Below are 17,123 nucleotides of genomic sequence, written 5' to 3'. Positions count from 1 at the left end.
GTTTACAAAACAGAAGTAGCAAGTTTGCAAGGATTGAGCGACCGGCTTCCTGAAGCAGTAGGGAAACTAAGGAATGAAATTTCTTTAAGAACAACGGTTGTTTCCGTTCGCAAAAGGGCAAGAGCGTGTATCAGGTGTGGCGGTGACCAATTTCAGCAGCTATTGCAAATTTTGAAGGTCTATTAAATGTACTAATTGAAGTTGGTGTAACATTTTTTGTTCTTGATTTTCCCTTTGTGAAAAGCACGGGAAAGTAATGCTTCTTTTATTTCTACGAATCGTTATCTCGTGTGTTTTTTCTTTTTATTAAACTGTTAAAACTATTATTTTTATATAAAAATATCATTTTCTTAAACAAAGAAAGCAACATGCTATCGTGAAACAGAAAATTCAAAACAGAAAAGTGCGACTCTTCGCTGGTTTTCCTTTTTTTAACGAATGCAGATTTTTACACTGTTTCAAACAAAAGCCTGAATTTCAGCTGAACATGAAGCCCAATATGATTTGTTGTTGTATCATCTGAAAGCTAATGGAATGGGCCAGTTTTTTGGTAGATTTGCCCGATTGTAGCTCTTACGGTTGTTTTTGAAAATGTCGATTAAAAATGTTGGCACCATTTTAATTCTGAGTGTGTCCAATATTTCAAAGCTTGTAGCTCTCGGTAAAATGCGACTATCTTAATGCGAAAGGTATCATTTTGTAGGATTTAGTCTGCTCTTTCCAAATATGTACTTATTTTCCTTGTATGTCCTACAAGAATTTCAGAAATCGGCCGTTTTCTCAGAATTTTGTTTTTTTACTCATTTTCCTTAAATTTACCAAAACTCGGTTTTACGGTTAAGGATTGGACACGATAATGGGTGGTTCTATGCTTCACTTGGGCTCATCTATCACCCCCTTTCGTATGGCAGATTCGATCGAACTCACCCTGTATATATATATATACACATTACTGTATATAAAAATCTAATGCTGGTGTCATAGCAGCCAATATATAAAATCTTTGAAATGTTATAATGTGGAAAAGTCGAATGCCTCATAGGCTGAATTTCATAATCTACCTTTGAAATTTCAAGCGCAGGCTGAAATAGATAAAATGCAAAAGCTAGTAATAAATTTAATAGAGTAGTGCTGTAATACAAATCCCAACAAAACATAAATGTGAAAATGAAGCCAAGTTCGGTTGAAATGAGGTTCGAGGTAGACGGTGTCCCCGACAAAAAATAGTTCAGATCTAAACTGTTACCAAGTTCCATAGCAGTTCCACATAGATGTTGGATTTTCCCATGTTCTTCAATTCATTTAGGAAACAATTTTTTAACTTTCTTTGATAATGGATTTTAAACTTGCGGCAAGTTCTAGTCATCACTATTTTTTTTTTTTTCAAACTTGCCAAGTTTTAAATCCATTATCAAAGAAAGTGAAAAATTGTTTTCTAAATGAATTGAAGAACATGGGAAAATCCAACATCTATGTGGAACTGCTATGGAACTTGGTAACAGTTTAGATCTGTACTATTTTTTGTCGGGGACACCGTCTACCTCGAACCTCATTTCGACCGAACTTGGCTTCTTTTTCACATTTATGTTTTCTTGGGATATCATTACTTTTTGAAAAGCTAAATCAAAGGTTATGTTCTAATTCAGACGATTATAAATGCAAAAGCGTATAGAACTATATGATTTCCTTTTTTTCCCCTGCTTTTACGGTTCACTGGTTTGCGGTTTCTCTTTATTAGAAGTTTTGAAGATATTTCGATAGCTGGGGACAGTGCGATCGCCAATTTTAGGCAGTAATCGTCTGTTTTTCTCATTTATCAGCATGGCCTAAGTACTTGGTCTTTGACGTCCTCAGATTTGTCGACAATTAGGAAAATTGCTGACTCATCTCAAAATCTGTCTGGAATTTATTGTTCAGGGGGATAATCATAACGTAGATCGTAAAATATGCAGAATTGGCGAAATATTTCTCAATTGTTGAAATTATTGCTGCCATTTTTGTTCCTCCTGTAAAATTTTGCATTTAATTGAGATCTAAAGATTTTATAAATTTTAAAGCTGGTTATTTTTGATTTTAAAAGCTTAGCTCTAGATTTGCAATTTTAATTATTTGATGGATTATTTTTCTTTTTAACGGAATTTAAAGTATCGTTTAAAGCCCCATTTCGGTTAGAAATTTAATTGTTAATTTAAAACATCAATAACCTTGTTTTGGCAACGTTTGACGAGTCCTTTTGTTTTGATTTATTTGAGGAAAAATTTGCAATCGCGCGGTAAAGTGATTACGCCGTGATGCTCATAAAAAATAGCGTAATTTTTTGCTACTTTAATGAAGTTTTTTTTTGACTTTTTAGATTTTTCCCTTTACATATGCATGAAAATCTATCTTTATGCCAAATTTCAAGTATGTGAGACACTTGGAAGTTCATAAACATTTTGATGAGTGAGTGAGTGAGTCAGTCAGTGTTAAAAATGACACTTTTCAGATCTTAATAATTACATAACTATAAGAGGTACACTCATGAAATTTAGGATTATAGGTCTACTATGCAGCTCTATTAGACATACAAAATTTCAAGCACGTAGATTTAATAGTTTTTGAGAAATGAGGGGGTCAAAAGTAGCTTGAAATGGTTCGTGTAAGATACACACTGGCAGATGTGTCGCCTGATTTCCGAACTTGGCTGACACACTGCCGTGTGTCTAAATCTGCATCATAATAGTTTTACATTTATTCAACAAAATCAATTGAAGTTAAAGTATGCACCCACTAGTGAAGAAAATGTTGATACTCAAGATTAAGCACAATCGCTAATTTTTGGCTAATTATCATTTTACTCTGGCAAGATTGAGAAAGACAAAAGAAGTGTCCAGAAATGTATTGTTATTATGAGCATACTGTTGAACTCACAGGTTTAAACCAGTGGTTCCCAACCAGTATTAATGGAAGCTTTTAACTATTGAGTTTAATCTTATAGGGACTTTTAAGATTTGCCTTTAACTTTATTTAAGAATAACTGTTATCAATGTTAATTATGAGGGACTGATGTTGTTATCCTAATGGGGACTTTTAGAGAATATTGAACGTTTTCAAAAAAGGGCTTTTTAGGTGTTATTCTTTGAACTCTGATGGAGTTTTGAAAATAGAATATTGTTATTTGGCCTTTTCTTGTTCTGGGAGTTTTTTTTTTTTTTTTTTTGAGCTATTTCATTTATCCAAATAAATATTTTTAGAGGTACTGTTGACGTTATTTGAAAACTGTAGCTGATGATTTTATTCGATTGAGGAAATTTAGGTAATGTTTTTCTTTTTCTTATGGAAAGTATTGGAGACTATTGTTCTCACTTTAATTGGAATGTTTAGGGACTATTGTCCTTACTCTGATAGGTATTTTTCAGGATTGTTGTCCTCACTCAAGGATTTTTTGGGGATTAATTTTGGAGATTATACCGGGTATTTTTGGGGACTGTTGTACTACAGTCTGATATCCATATATCAAAGTAGAAATCGCGAGGAAAAACTTCGATATACAGAAATTTCGATGCATGAAACGATCTTAGTTTATAAAAAAAAATTCCTAAAACATTAAAATGAAAGCTAATTTTTGTATATGAAACTCAATTTCTAATTTATACAAGCATCGGATTAAATGAAAGTTGATAGTTAAAAAATTAAATGTGAAACATTTATTGTGTGTGTGTGAGCCCTGCATCGTTTCTAAAAAAACCAAGTGTAATGCCGTGCCGTTTCATGTTCTGAGTGAAAGTTTGTTGTAAGTTTCGGTATTTTTATCACGGCTCGCTGATTTCTCACACTTTGCTTGTGGAAATACTATATTTACCAGAGGTAACATTTTTGCGCCTTCATACATCTTCATTCTTCGGAAATTCAACTTGATCCGCAACATTAGGGGATTTTTGTTTTGACAATGTAATCGAGAGAAACGTAAATAATCAATCTACTTAATTTGAAAGATTTTCACTGTAGCCAAAAAGACTAGGAATGATAATCAACAGACAAAAGGGATAACTTGAAACTGATTCCACTGTATTACTGTTTGCAACTAAGATTTGAAATAAACTTGAGGGAATTTAAGAAATCCAGAACGTAACGACCTTTCTACACACCCCTCAACTCTAGATTCCTTGCGAATTTCATAGTACCCTTTAGTGAACATAGTTTTCTCCCCTAACCTTCATTTCTATGTGGAAGTTCGACTGTAATTCAAAGAAGGCTTAATAGGGTCTGTGGATGCTATTTTGAGATTCTTTGCGTTTATTCTAATGATTCTTTTAGCTCATTCGGTTATTGGGAATTTTAGGGGATGTTAACTTTACTTACAAAGTTTTTTCATCCATTCTTTATTCTGACAGCAAACTCTACACTGTTCATTTACTTATTAGGCTTGACTGCTGAACATGCTTCATGTGATGTAACTTTCGTTTCCGAGGTAGACCTTGCAAAGCTAGGTGGCATAGCTAAAAAAACTACAAACTCATTAGCAACATTAAGTTAAGAAGTAAATGTTTTGTGCGATTCATTTTCATTTTGTGTGTGTGTGTGTGTAACCCAATTAACTGCACCTTTAAAAAATTTACTAACAATAAATCTTACGTTTGTACGGTTTCATTCATTTCCACTACTTTGATGTATAAAACAAATGTGCTATTTAAACACAAATGACGTAGGTTAAAAATAAACTTTTTTATCATTTAAAAATTTTTTAGCTTTACGGCAAAATTAAGTGGCACAAAAAAAAAAAAAAAAAAAAAGCTTTTTCCATCCAGGTGATGGCACTTTTCCCAAATTCCTAGATACTAGGAGTTGGATACCCCTGATCTTAAGGAATTTTTCCACTTTCCGTAAGATATGAAGATTTTTGACCCTCTGTTGTGTATATGTGTGTGCAGGATTTTTTCATTTGATTATTTTTTATATTTTGATTTATTACAATTTACTTTTGCATTTAATTTAACTGTTTCATAATCTTATGTACTTTAAATACTGCTGCATTTGTGCATGCTTAAGTTATTATTCTTTTGACAGTTTTTTACTACTTTAACTTTATTTTATATATTGCATTATATAGACATATATCTTCACAGATCTAACCTGTATTCAAGGAAATGCAGAATGCCTACCATTTCAAGATAATAGCTTTGATGCTTATACTGTAGCTTATGGTATAAGGAATGTTGTTCATATTGATAAGGCAAGTATTACGAATCTTCTTTACATAAAACATTTGGACATGTTTGCCAAGCAGCTACTTCCTGGCTACTAGGCTAAAATGCCCCAGATTTAAGATTGGTCTCAGGCAATAGAGCTCAGAATTTGATCTAACCAAAGAATCCCTCACAACAACTATAATTTATATGAAAGTAACGGCACATATTTTAAGTGTAAACCACAACTTTGGCAAAAAAAAAAAAAAAAAAAAAGAAAAAGAAAAAATGTTTCAAATTGGTGTTGAGTTTGAAAGACAAAAACATTTCTAATTGAACTACACTGCTTGGAAATAACTTGAAAAGCCATAACTGGATTACATAAACAGTTTTCAATAATTCAAGAAATTATTTATAACCCTCTGAAAAAAAACTCTCAACCCAACAACTTTAGTTGAGGCAAACCTAACCTGGCAGCGTCCAATGCTGTGATAAGGATCTGCGTAGATTTCACAATGCTGCCAGGTTAGGTTTATCCTAATGTTTCTTTGCAAAAAAATTGTTTTGGGGGTGCAAGTGGACTCACATAAAATTTTCGGAAACTCAACCCCCCCTCCCTTAAAAACTCTTCAAATATGCATAGAAAATCAATGAAAAACAAAATTTTTATTTATTTATTTTTTCTCAGTTTTAGAATGCTGCTAGATCACAAGTTTCGGAAATGTCAGATCACAAACACCTCCCGAATTTTTTTTTTTTTTTTTGAAAAGCTTTTTCATTAATATGGTTAAAATTTACTATGTTGAAATAGGCCAAAAAATCCTTTTTATTTACATCTTGGGTGAGATTGCTTACTTTTGAAAAGGTTTCCTTTTTGCAGTCGATTTTTCTTCCTCTTTTCTGTCTTGGGGCAAGAGATAGTACTAGTAGCTCTGGTAGAGTGCTGCAATACAGCAATTTTTTTAAAAAATTGACAAAAGCCTACGGAGGATTTAAATCTTTAAATGTGTTTTTACTCAAAACTTAAGAATGTCCACATACATCCCTTTCATATATATATTATCTTGTATACTATTTTCTATATTCACTGTGTGTCATGTAAATCTCATTCAGGGCCGTCAATAGGTCGAAACGGGGGGGGGGGGGGGGTACACATTTGACAGGCCCCTAATTTGGAACATGAGTTTGAAACAATATGCAGAGAGAGAGATTTAGCTTTTGGTTTAGCAGGAATAGTCACATCACAAGACCTTAGTACTAGCAATATGAATTTAATTGTAAGGATAATATTCAATCAGAAATAGGAGGTGTCAGAGGGCTATCTTCTAGCATTTTTTTCGAAATTGCAGATAAAAACTGCTGTTTTAGACTATATTTTAAGTTGGAGAGGAAGGAGAGAGGGGGTCCAGGATAGCCTCTCCCGATAATCTTTACGAAATTTAGGTTCCCAAAAAGCGATTGTACGTTACATTTGATTATGTTCATGAAAGGGGTTCAGGGGTTCACCCCCAGGAATTTTTCTAGACTGGTATTTGAAAAACTGTTTTAGATGATCTATGGCAGAGGTTCCCAACCGGTGGTTCGCGAAGTGCAGGAAGGGGGTTCGCGAAAATTTCGGTGCAATGGCGGATTTTTCCTAGTTTGGTAAAAAATAAAATATTCAATTTGCCCACATAGTTACTAAATTTTTTTTTAATTTGAAAACGCGCCAGACTCTTGTATTAAGCTCAAAAAAAAAAAAAAAAAAAAAAAATCTTTCAGCGGTTTTATAATCTTGGTTAAAAAGAAATTTTCTCATTTTTTTTTCGATAGACAACAGAAAGAGATATCCTTCCTTCTTTATTGCGAGGCGCCATGCAGAAACGTTGTATTAAGCTGTGGCAGGGATCACGATGACCTTAAAAAGGCGGCATTGCGTGGAGTCAATCAAACAATATACATAATATACATATGTCGAAAAAAATAAAGAATTTTAAACAATGCATCATAGGGGTATTATTTCTAATCTGGTTGAAATATAACTCGGGAATTTCCGTCGAATTCAGTCATTGAATAGCAGACATGACAGCAAAAGGCTCCAAACTTAAAATTTATTACTGGATTTTACCCATCTGTTCGTTTTCAAAAATATATAACATCAGCATGCTCATAGTTCTGGGGAAATAGTTGTTAACAGACGTATTTAGAGATACTTTAGAGATGCTTGAAAACAAGTGATTTTGTTTGCTATTGGTTTTGCTACGTGAACTTGCTACTCTGTTTGTGAAGTTAAAATCGTGTTGGTAATTTTTATGATTTAATAACTTTCTGCTGTTATGGATCGATGGTTGAAAACTGGTAGTTTGGTTGAGTGACAAATGGACAAGCAGTCAATCGATCAACCCTCAACATCAGCAGTAACTTTCGAATCAACACAGGATATTGAAATAGATAGCTGTAATGAACTGCCGCCTCCCCCGACTAAACAGAAAAGTGAACTAGGGGAGAAAAAAGGAAAAAAGCGAAAATATGACAGTGACTATTTACAAATGGGCTTTTATTTTACTGGAGAAGAGTCTGAACCTAGACCACTTTGTCTTCTCTGCAACGAAGTTCTAGCGAACAGCAGTTTGAAACCGTCACTTCTGAGAAGACACCTCGAAACAAAGCATCTGACACACAAGGACAAACCTATCGAATATTTTAAAAGAAAATTGGAATATAACAAAAAGTGTAGCGTCTCTACGTTCCTATTAGAATCCAACGAAGATAGTAAAATGGCCCTTGAAGCTTCATATCGAGTCAGTTATAGAATTGCAAGATCTGGACAGCCACATACAATTGCAGAAAATTTAATTGGACCGTGTGCTAAAGATATTGTTAAGTGTATGCTGGGAGAAAAGTCAGCAAAAAAAAATTGACCTGGTTCCGCTATCAAACAACACAGTATCACGCAGAATTACTGATTTGGCAAGTAATGTGGAGAAAGGACTTGTGAATAGAATAAAAGAGAATAATTTTGCGATCCAGCTTCATGAGTCGACTGATGTAGCAAACACTGCAATATTACTTGTGTATGTTAGGTATATTTTTAACGATACAATTAAAGAAGATGTACTATTTGCAAAACCTTTGAAAACCAACACAACTGGTGAAGCAATTTTCGAACTGGTCAACAGTTACTTTGAAGAAAATGCAATAGATTGGTCTTTGTGTGTGGGTGTGTGCACGGATGGTGCAAAATCAATGACAGGAAAATTCGTTGGCTTTGTGGTGGGAGTAAAGAAGATCAACGAGAAAATTGAATGGACTCATTGCTGCATTCATAGACAAGCATTAGCATGTAAACGTATTCCCGCAGAATTATCCGCTACTTTGAATGATGCGGTAAAAATTGTAAATTTCATAAAATCACGTGCCACAAACTGCCGTCTATTTCACGCGCTTTGTGAGGAATTGGGAAGCCTTCATGTTACTTTACTTCTTCACACAGAAGTTAGATGGCTTTCCCGTGGCAAAATTTTGACACGCTTATTTGAATTGAAGTCAGAAGTCCAAGCATTTTTTGTTGATCATCCATTTCACTTGTCCACTTGCATATTCGATCCTCTTTGGATGCAAAGGCTTGCATATTTAGCCGACATCTTTTCAAAATTAAATGAATTAAATCTATCCTTGCAAGGTGCAGTTGTTAATATTTTCGTTGTATATGATAAAATTGAAGCTATGGTAAAAAAATTGAATTTCTGGTTCCAATGCCTGGAAATGGGTGAGTTTTCTTGTTTCACTTCTCTTAGTAGTTTTTTATCAGAAAACTCAATGAAACTTGATGAAAGCGTTAAAAGAAATGTATATGAACATCTGCAACATCTTGAACTAACTTTTGACGAGTATTTTCCTAATATGCGTAACGTCCCTCTCTCAAACAACTGGATACGCAATTCTTTTGAAGGAAATCCATGCTTAGAGAACACCCTGACATTACCTGAAAAGGAAATGCTCATCGAGTTATCTTGTGATAATTCATTGAAAACTACCTTTAAAGAGCTCTCGTAATTTAACTTCTGGCTCAGTGTAAGAAATGACTATACCGTTTTGTCCAAAACAGCAATTCGAATTTTATTACCATTTTGTACAACATATCTGTGCGAGAAAGGATTTTCCTCCTATACTTCTCTCAAAGATAAATACCGAAGCAGATTGAATGCAGAGCCTGATTTAAGACTCAAACTGTCAGACATTGAACCAAACTTTCAGTTTCTTTGTTCCGTCAAACAGCCACAAATATCACAATAAGGATTTTTTTCCCCAATTTAAAGTATGCTTAAAAAAAATAGTTGGTTTATAAAACTTCTTGTTTATAATTTTTCTTGTAGATGTAGTTTTAACTTTTTATTAATGTCTGCACTTTATGATATTTAACAATTATATTTTTGTTTATTGCAATCAAATGCTGCAAAAAATGGAAAGCAAACATGCTGTTTTTTTATTGTTTCTTACATGTTACTAATTTCAACATCAGGGGGTTCGCAAACTTTTTTGCCTGTTCCAAGGGGTTCGGAAAGAGAAAAAGGTTGGGAACCGCTGATCTATGGTGAGGAAGAGACTCGGGGGATCATCCTCGATTGATTTTCATATTTTAAAGTCCAAGCATGCAATCATGAATTATTTCTGATAGTATTCGAAAAATGCAGTTTTAGACGATCTAGGGTCATATTAAGAGAAAGAGAGCTGCGGGAGTCATCCCTCAGAAATTTTTTGAAATTGAAGCCTTAAAAACGCAATTGTAGGCTTGTCACGTTAAAATTGAGTGCACCACCAGTTTCTTGAAATTAAAGCTCTGAAAACGTAATTTAAGCCAACCAGTGATAAAGGGGGGGGGGGTGAAGGGGCTCGCGCACAAAAATGTTTCGTAATTGAAGCACTAAAAGGAAGATTTAAGACTTTTTCGATGAAGTGAGAGAGAGAGGTATTTTCTCGAAAAAATTTTGATACGTAGAAAATGCAGCGTTAGAAGATTTTTGGTAAGGTTAATGGGTGAAGAGATTTGGAATCTTCCCCTGGCAAATTTTCAGAATTGAAATTCAATTAACGCAGTCGTAGGGACTTTTTAATTTCTAATGGAGGGGTAGGAGGTTTGGAAGATTTCTCGCGAAAAATTTTCTGAATTAAAGCCTTAACAATGAAATTTTAAAGGATCTTTAATTATTAGGAGGAGGACTTCAGAGGGACTCATGGCGTTTTTTAAAATGAAAGCCCAATAGACGGAATTTATTCAACCGTGAATGATTAATCGAGAGGATGTTTTTTGGGGGTTTCGTTGGAAGCCCTCTCATGGTTTTTAGAAACTGCAATCCTAAATACTCATGTGTAGGACATCTTTAATGACATTAGGGCAAGGCATGGGGTGCGAGACCGTTTTCCTAGAATTTTTTCAAAACCCAAGTTTTATAATCTCACTTCCAGGCCAGCTTTGGGTACGCAAAAAGAAGAGTTTGGAGTTCCCCACTCTTCCCTCAGTTTGACTACGTCCCTATCTTCATTTTAAATTTTAATTGCTGATAAACATATTGTGATAATACTTTCTTCCAATTTTCTTTTGCCAAACAATTATTTTCTTGGATTTTCCATAGTAAAATTTTCAATTTCCAGCCGAATATTTTTGTTTTCTTGAAATACAAGCGTTTGCGGCCTTGGTAAAAGGACTTTTAACATTTTGAACAGATGTGGTAATTTTCTGTGATACCTTAGGTCTCTATTCCACTTCATTTTAAATATTCCACCTGCATCTCTTGATTAAGCTTTAATTTACTTATGATTTTTACTTTCAAACATTTACTGGTGTAAGTATTCATTACAATACTTTGGATATCTCTTTGCATTAATTTTTTCCCCCTTCCCTCTATTTCAAATATATTTCGGCGACCCATGCATTCTTCTCCACTTAGCAATGATTTTCAGGAAAATATTTTTCATCAAAAAAAATTACATGTGGGAATATTCCAGCAGCCCTGATGAAGCCATACTATTTATTTTTTTTAACTGAAGAACCATGATTTTATATAACCAGTGCCACCGAGAGACTAGACGTGCACCATGTTAGTTTTGAGACCTGTTCTCTCTCCCATTATGCTAATTTTACTCTATGCACAATACTTGGAACTGGGACAATATTTTCTGATTAGGCAGACGTACCTATTCTGCAGCCAAGTGAAATGTACTAAATACTTTTTTTTTGCGTTAAAAATGTTTGAAGGGTACATTTCTACGGCCCTTACTTGGATAATCTTAATAAAAGAGAATAATGGGTGTTTCCAAGTTGTATTCTAAAATTACATTTTCTATTCAAATTTTAAAGATACTGTTTTTACTATTATTTCAATGGTTCATTGATAATTACTGTTTGAATTTTTTTAAACAAAGAGTTTGCATTTTTCTTTGTTTGTTGCATTGCTAAAATGAAATTGGCAGTCCCACTTCTGAAAAATGGGAGGGGGGTATAGCCCCCCGCCCCTGGCGTCGGTCCTGATCTCTTTCTGTTGAGTTCTTAGGAGTTTTTTCAGATTAACAATTTAAATTTTTTACAGAATCACTCATTAAAAATGTTTCATCATTATCCAATTTGTCATAGTTTTTCTTTGCAAAACAATAATTTTTGGTAAAATCATTTCAAAACAACTTACATCATAAAATTTTTCAAATATTTTTTTATTCCACTAAGTTACTTAACAATTCAATTTATTTTTCACTAATAAGTGATTTTTAGATACCCTTTTTGAATACACGAGTAATGATTACTCTGCTCCCCATAGGCACTTAATGAAGCACATCGTGTACTCCGTCCGGGTGGTCGCTTTTTGTGCCTTGAATTCAGCACGGTCAAAAGTCCAACACTTGGGAGGTAAGCCCTTTTTATACAGTAGTTTGTATCAATAGTCATTTTTTAATACAGTGGATGCCGGTTGATTGAATCACTCGCTTTAATGAATCAAATCGTCAAAAACAGAAAATGCAGCTTTATTGAATTAGCCACTTTTCTGAATCAAAACTTTAGAACAAATGGGATTCATATAAGCGGCGACCACTGTATACGAAAGTTGACATTTTACTTAATTTTTTCACCTTTTTCAGAATGTACGACTGGTACTCTGAAGAAATTATTCCAGTTTTGGGACAAGTTATTGCGGGTAACTGGAAAGCATACCAATACTTAGTTGAAAGCATTAGAAAATTTCCTGATCAGGTAATAAAAATTATAAATTTTTTTTTAAAATAAATTCTCCTTGTTTTATTTTTAACTTTCCAACCCTTTTTTTAGGAGGAGTTTTCTATTATGATAGAAGATGCTGGTTTTAGTTTAGTCTTACACAAGAATTTGTTAAATGGTATTAGTGCAATTCATTCAGCCTATAAGCTATAATATTTTTTATTAACACAAATATGTAAATTTTAACAATGTACAAAGTGTACAACACATGAAAATAAATATTTATAAACAAATGGTGTTCGGTGAACAAAACTTCATATGAAAATTAACAGTAAAGATAATAGTTTTGCTTTGAAACCAGTCCCATGATCATAGGAAAAGAAATGAATTGTACAAACTTGATAAATGTGTTATCCTGACTTAAACAATAAAATTGCAACTTGTCCTAAGTAAAAATAAATAAAGTGCTTGGTTTCATGAGTAACATAACTGCCAAAATTACGTCCAACAATGCAGTGCCAAGTTGGGTTATATTTTTTGTCAAATTCTTTCTTTATGTAAGCTGCAATATCTTTTTCAATGTTGTACTTTTCTAACGCTTGTGTAGCAATATCAACAGCATCTTGCTGCATTTCTTCTGACATGTCAGCATTTTTAATAACAGCCTTGCGATCAGACGACATCTTTTAGCCTGAAAATGGAAAAGAAAAACTCAATATGTATGTATATATGTATATAGGCTAAACAGAAAAATGTAATTTTTTTAAATTTTATGCATTATAAACAAAACATGTTTCGAAAGGCACATTCATTTCCTGCATACTATATAATCACTGCCAAATTAAAAATGCAGTCGAACCTAGTTAATTTAAACATACTAGAAACTAATAGATGTTAACAGGCATTGTATTATACATAATTTCAATTCTTAAACAGATATAAGGGCTTATATAGCGGTCTCAAACAAGGCAAAAAAAAAAAAAAAGTAGCATTTTCAATTGAGGCAGTGAGAAGCAAAGGGATGTAAGTGGCGAAATTAAAAATTTTGAGATAACTAGTACACATGGTACGTGAACCTCTCCTCAGTCTTGGGGCAAGAGATGGTACTAGTAACCCTGGTAGTTGCTGCTATATAGCATGATTTAGAAAACAATTTCAATGAGAGCCTACCTAGGATGTTATCATTAAATGGGTTTTACTCAAAACTTGGAAAAATGTCCACTTACATCCCTTTACTTCTCCCTGCCTCAGTAAAAAGAAACTACATTTTCTTATCATAGTACTACAAACACATCCTGAAAATTTTTTAAGAAAATTGTAGATTTCAACTAAAAAAACACACGCAAAATCGTAGTTTTTTCATGATTCGCTTTAGTTTCAAAGCTCTGAAACAAATGCTGCTCACTGATTCTTTGCTAATCCGACCTTATCTGCAATAACAGGAATACACATAAGACTTTAAAAGTTTCCCACTGATTTTACAAGATGTTTATAGTTAATACAAAATAAATGAAGGCTAATTTGAAAGTTTACTTTTAACACTGCAAAAGTGTACTTTCAATTATATAACTGATATTTTACGCCAGCTAGTGATCATCAACTATTAATTCATGGAAGACTATGCATTGAGCAAGCTATTTTACCAATATGACACCTTGAAGAAGCACAAGAGGTTGAAAATAGAGATTTAAAAAACGAATCATGAAAATGTTCAAACTAGGAAAGAAATACTTATGCTTCAAATCACATCTGACCCTGTAATTACTAAGCTGAGAAATAACTTATAAGAAACGTGAGACTTTTTGTAAAAAAAAAAAGCTGTGTTGCTTTCAAAAAAATGGTCAAAATATACACTGCTACTTTCTCAACAGTAGTAAGAAATTGCTTTTTATATTTCAGTGTTTGCTGCCAATAATAACAACCTTACTAAAACTTGTTCCTTGGTCTGACAAAGTATTTTTCTCCAGCTAGAATTTTTGTAACAGCCACTGTGTAGCGGTATAGCATTCAACTTTGTTTAAAACTTATATTTTTTTAACAGGATTTATTAAGTTATTGACAGACTTATTAAGCTATATCTTAACAAAAATAAATTTTTCTATTAGAGACGTACCGAGTACTCGGTAACTACTTGGTACTCTGCCAATACCGAGTAGTTGTAAAAAATTGAATATTGTTCAAGACTGATTTTAAACTCAATAAGAAAAGTATCAGCATATAATATACTGCAATCATTTACAGTTCAATTCTGAGAAGTTTGTTATGCTTCATTAGAATCAATAGAGAATTTATTTTAATTTCTCCAATGTTAATAAAACATTAAAAATAGGGCAAAAAATAATAATAATAAGCATAGAAAATGTGAAATTTTTATACTATTTAATGGATTTTTGCAACATACAAAAATTTCTAAGAAATATAAAAATACCTTTGGTTAAAAAAAAAAGCAAAAATAACACAATATTAAAAGCACAAATGTGTAGGAACACTGCATACACTTGTTTTGGCATTACAAGGAATGCCTTTTTCAATGCACAAAATGAATTTATGGATTTAAAGACACTTGGCAAAAGTCAGATTTTTTTGTTGGGTGTTATATTCATTAGCTCACATTTTATGTACTGAAAAAGAAATTCTTTGTAATGCAGAAACACGTGTCTGTAGTGTTCCTGCACATTTGTTCTTTTAAAGTTTTATTAGCTTTTAAAAATTATTTGTGGTTGGTGGACTAGAACTATAATAGATTGACATAATTTGTTTTAAATCTATCATACCTTTTATTTACTTGTTGATTTTTAATTTTAAAAGTAACTTTTTTGTAAAATTTTTGACAAACAAAATTTTTTAAATTATGCATCATTAAATTTTAGCTGGAATTTTGTTTTAAAATCTATTATATGGACATGGAGGTCTAGACTACAATTCCAATGAGTTCAAAACTCTTAATGTGTGTAAGGCAGTTCTTCTTGAAACATAATTGGTACTCTGTATTCGGCAGAGTTTCTGTACTCGGACAAAGCGCCACTAGGTACGTCTCTAAATTTTATTTTTTAACCTCTTAACAAAGTAAAGTACACATCAAAAGTGATTCCTAATTTCCATAGCAGATATTAAGAGATTGTAATTTTCAAAGTGAAAGCATTGAAAGAATAAAACTAGCATATAAAATTTATTGTAGTGAAATTTTTATGTTTAGAATTTTATTTTTAAGATTTTTGATAAGCATACCAATAATAGGGGGCTTGTTAACAAAATCACATGAGACATTTATATTGAACAAACTTTATTTCAGGAACAATTCTTTTTTTTTTTCACGACTAAGTAATTTTTATAAGTGTGCAGCTTTATTTCTTTTGATGTTTTGATAAAGAATGGAATATATAAATTGAACTCCTTTCCTAAAGTAAGTTCTTTTAGTTCATTATTATTTGCAGTTTATTTTTCTGCCACAAAGAAAAAATTATGACGGCCTTCTTTCAGAACAAATCGGGGTACATTGGTTCACTATCAGTGCATTGGTAATCTATGCAAAATGATTAAATGAATCCTTTCCAAAAAAATTTGGGATGGTTAAAAAAGGGGTACAATTTGATTCTCATGTGGCTCATTCTAGGTGAAATGAGAAAAAAGTATGGGTGCATGTTCAATTTGTGCTGTTCTGGAAATATCCAAAATATTTCGGTTATTGTCCGTTTTTCACGAGAAGGCACTTTGACAAGCCTCCTCGAACGCGGAGTTCCATTTTACGCTGGGGTGATCGGTAAGCAATCCACGTACTTCTAAAGGAGACAAAACCAGATATCCTTAACTTGGGCAGGCATTTTAATGTGCAAAAAGTCTTAGTGTCCTTTACATCACTTGTCATTTTAGTTATTCTTAAATTTTTAAAACTGCTGTTTTTTCAACAAAATGCTATGATGATCCGAATATATCTTCTGTTGAAAACAGCACAATAGAATCATCGGACACCACGTGACGAGGGAGGGGTCACATGCCTTCTCGTGAAAAACGGACAGTACTTACGTACTAACGCCACTGCAGCAACATATTTAGTGTTTTTTCAGAAGAAAACTAAGTGCACATGCAAACAACAAATGCGCCAAATGATTGCTCTTTATCGGCACATTACAGCTTCTATTGCAGTGGTATTAATATGTAAGTACCATATTTTTGCTTAATAAAATTTTTTTTAAATTAACTTATAATTTCTTACCTTCATAAATCAATCATAGGGTGAAAGAAATCTCTAAAACCAATATTTTAATGATTCTTTTATTCTCTCTGTTTTGAGTTGAAAAAACAGTTTGAAAACTTGAAAGGTTCTATGTTAGTCAATAAACTTATATTACAATAAAAAATCTTAATGACTGGCAGTTTTCATAACTTTGAGAAAGAGCTGTAACGAAGGATTAAATTGAAGGGCCACGAGGATCATAGTCCACCATGCTCAAATTTCCCTCATCACGTTTTTGAGGTTGAAATCAAGTTAGCTTCCTTCTTCCCTGTTAAAACTCACTCACTATGATGATTCTTGCCTGAATATTTCTCTTGAATACTGTCTGTAATAATCTACATGTTCCCATAGGTTAACCAGAGTTTTTTAGTAAAATGGACTTTGATCGTTCTTCCCTGTAGCCCTTCAATTGCAATTCATCTTTTAATTTTAAAATAGTAACATTAAAAACTTTGGATTATCATTTATCACTCCAGTAATAGCACTAGACACATAACTTTCCTTTCCATGTTTAAGACATGATCCAACCCCCTAACCT

At 32.9% G+C, this 17,123-nt stretch overlaps 1 protein-coding gene across 1 annotated transcript in view; it reads left to right on the top strand.

The window, feature by feature from the left end:
• The window catches only part of LOC129225718 (2-methoxy-6-polyprenyl-1,4-benzoquinol methylase, mitochondrial-like), a 29,436-nt gene extending 16,682 nt beyond the window's left edge, over window positions 1-12,754 (top strand). Inside the window, exons 4-7 of the mRNA XM_054860209.1 lie at window positions 5,106-5,212; window positions 11,957-12,045; window positions 12,276-12,387; window positions 12,463-12,754. Coding sequence (XP_054716184.1) covers window positions 5,106-5,212; window positions 11,957-12,045; window positions 12,276-12,387; window positions 12,463-12,564 — 410 coding nt within the window. The 3' untranslated portion in view covers window positions 12,565-12,754. The remainder of the gene's footprint in view (window positions 1-5,105; window positions 5,213-11,956; window positions 12,046-12,275; window positions 12,388-12,462) is intronic.
• The last annotated feature ends 4,369 nt before the right edge of the window (window positions 12,755-17,123 follow it).

The sequence above is a fragment of the Uloborus diversus genome, chromosome 7 (assembly GCF_026930045.1).
Source record: "Uloborus diversus isolate 005 chromosome 7, Udiv.v.3.1, whole genome shotgun sequence".
NCBI classification, from domain to species: domain Eukaryota; kingdom Metazoa; phylum Arthropoda; class Arachnida; order Araneae; family Uloboridae; genus Uloborus; species Uloborus diversus.
This window is presented reverse-complemented; position numbering and strand designations above follow the sequence as displayed.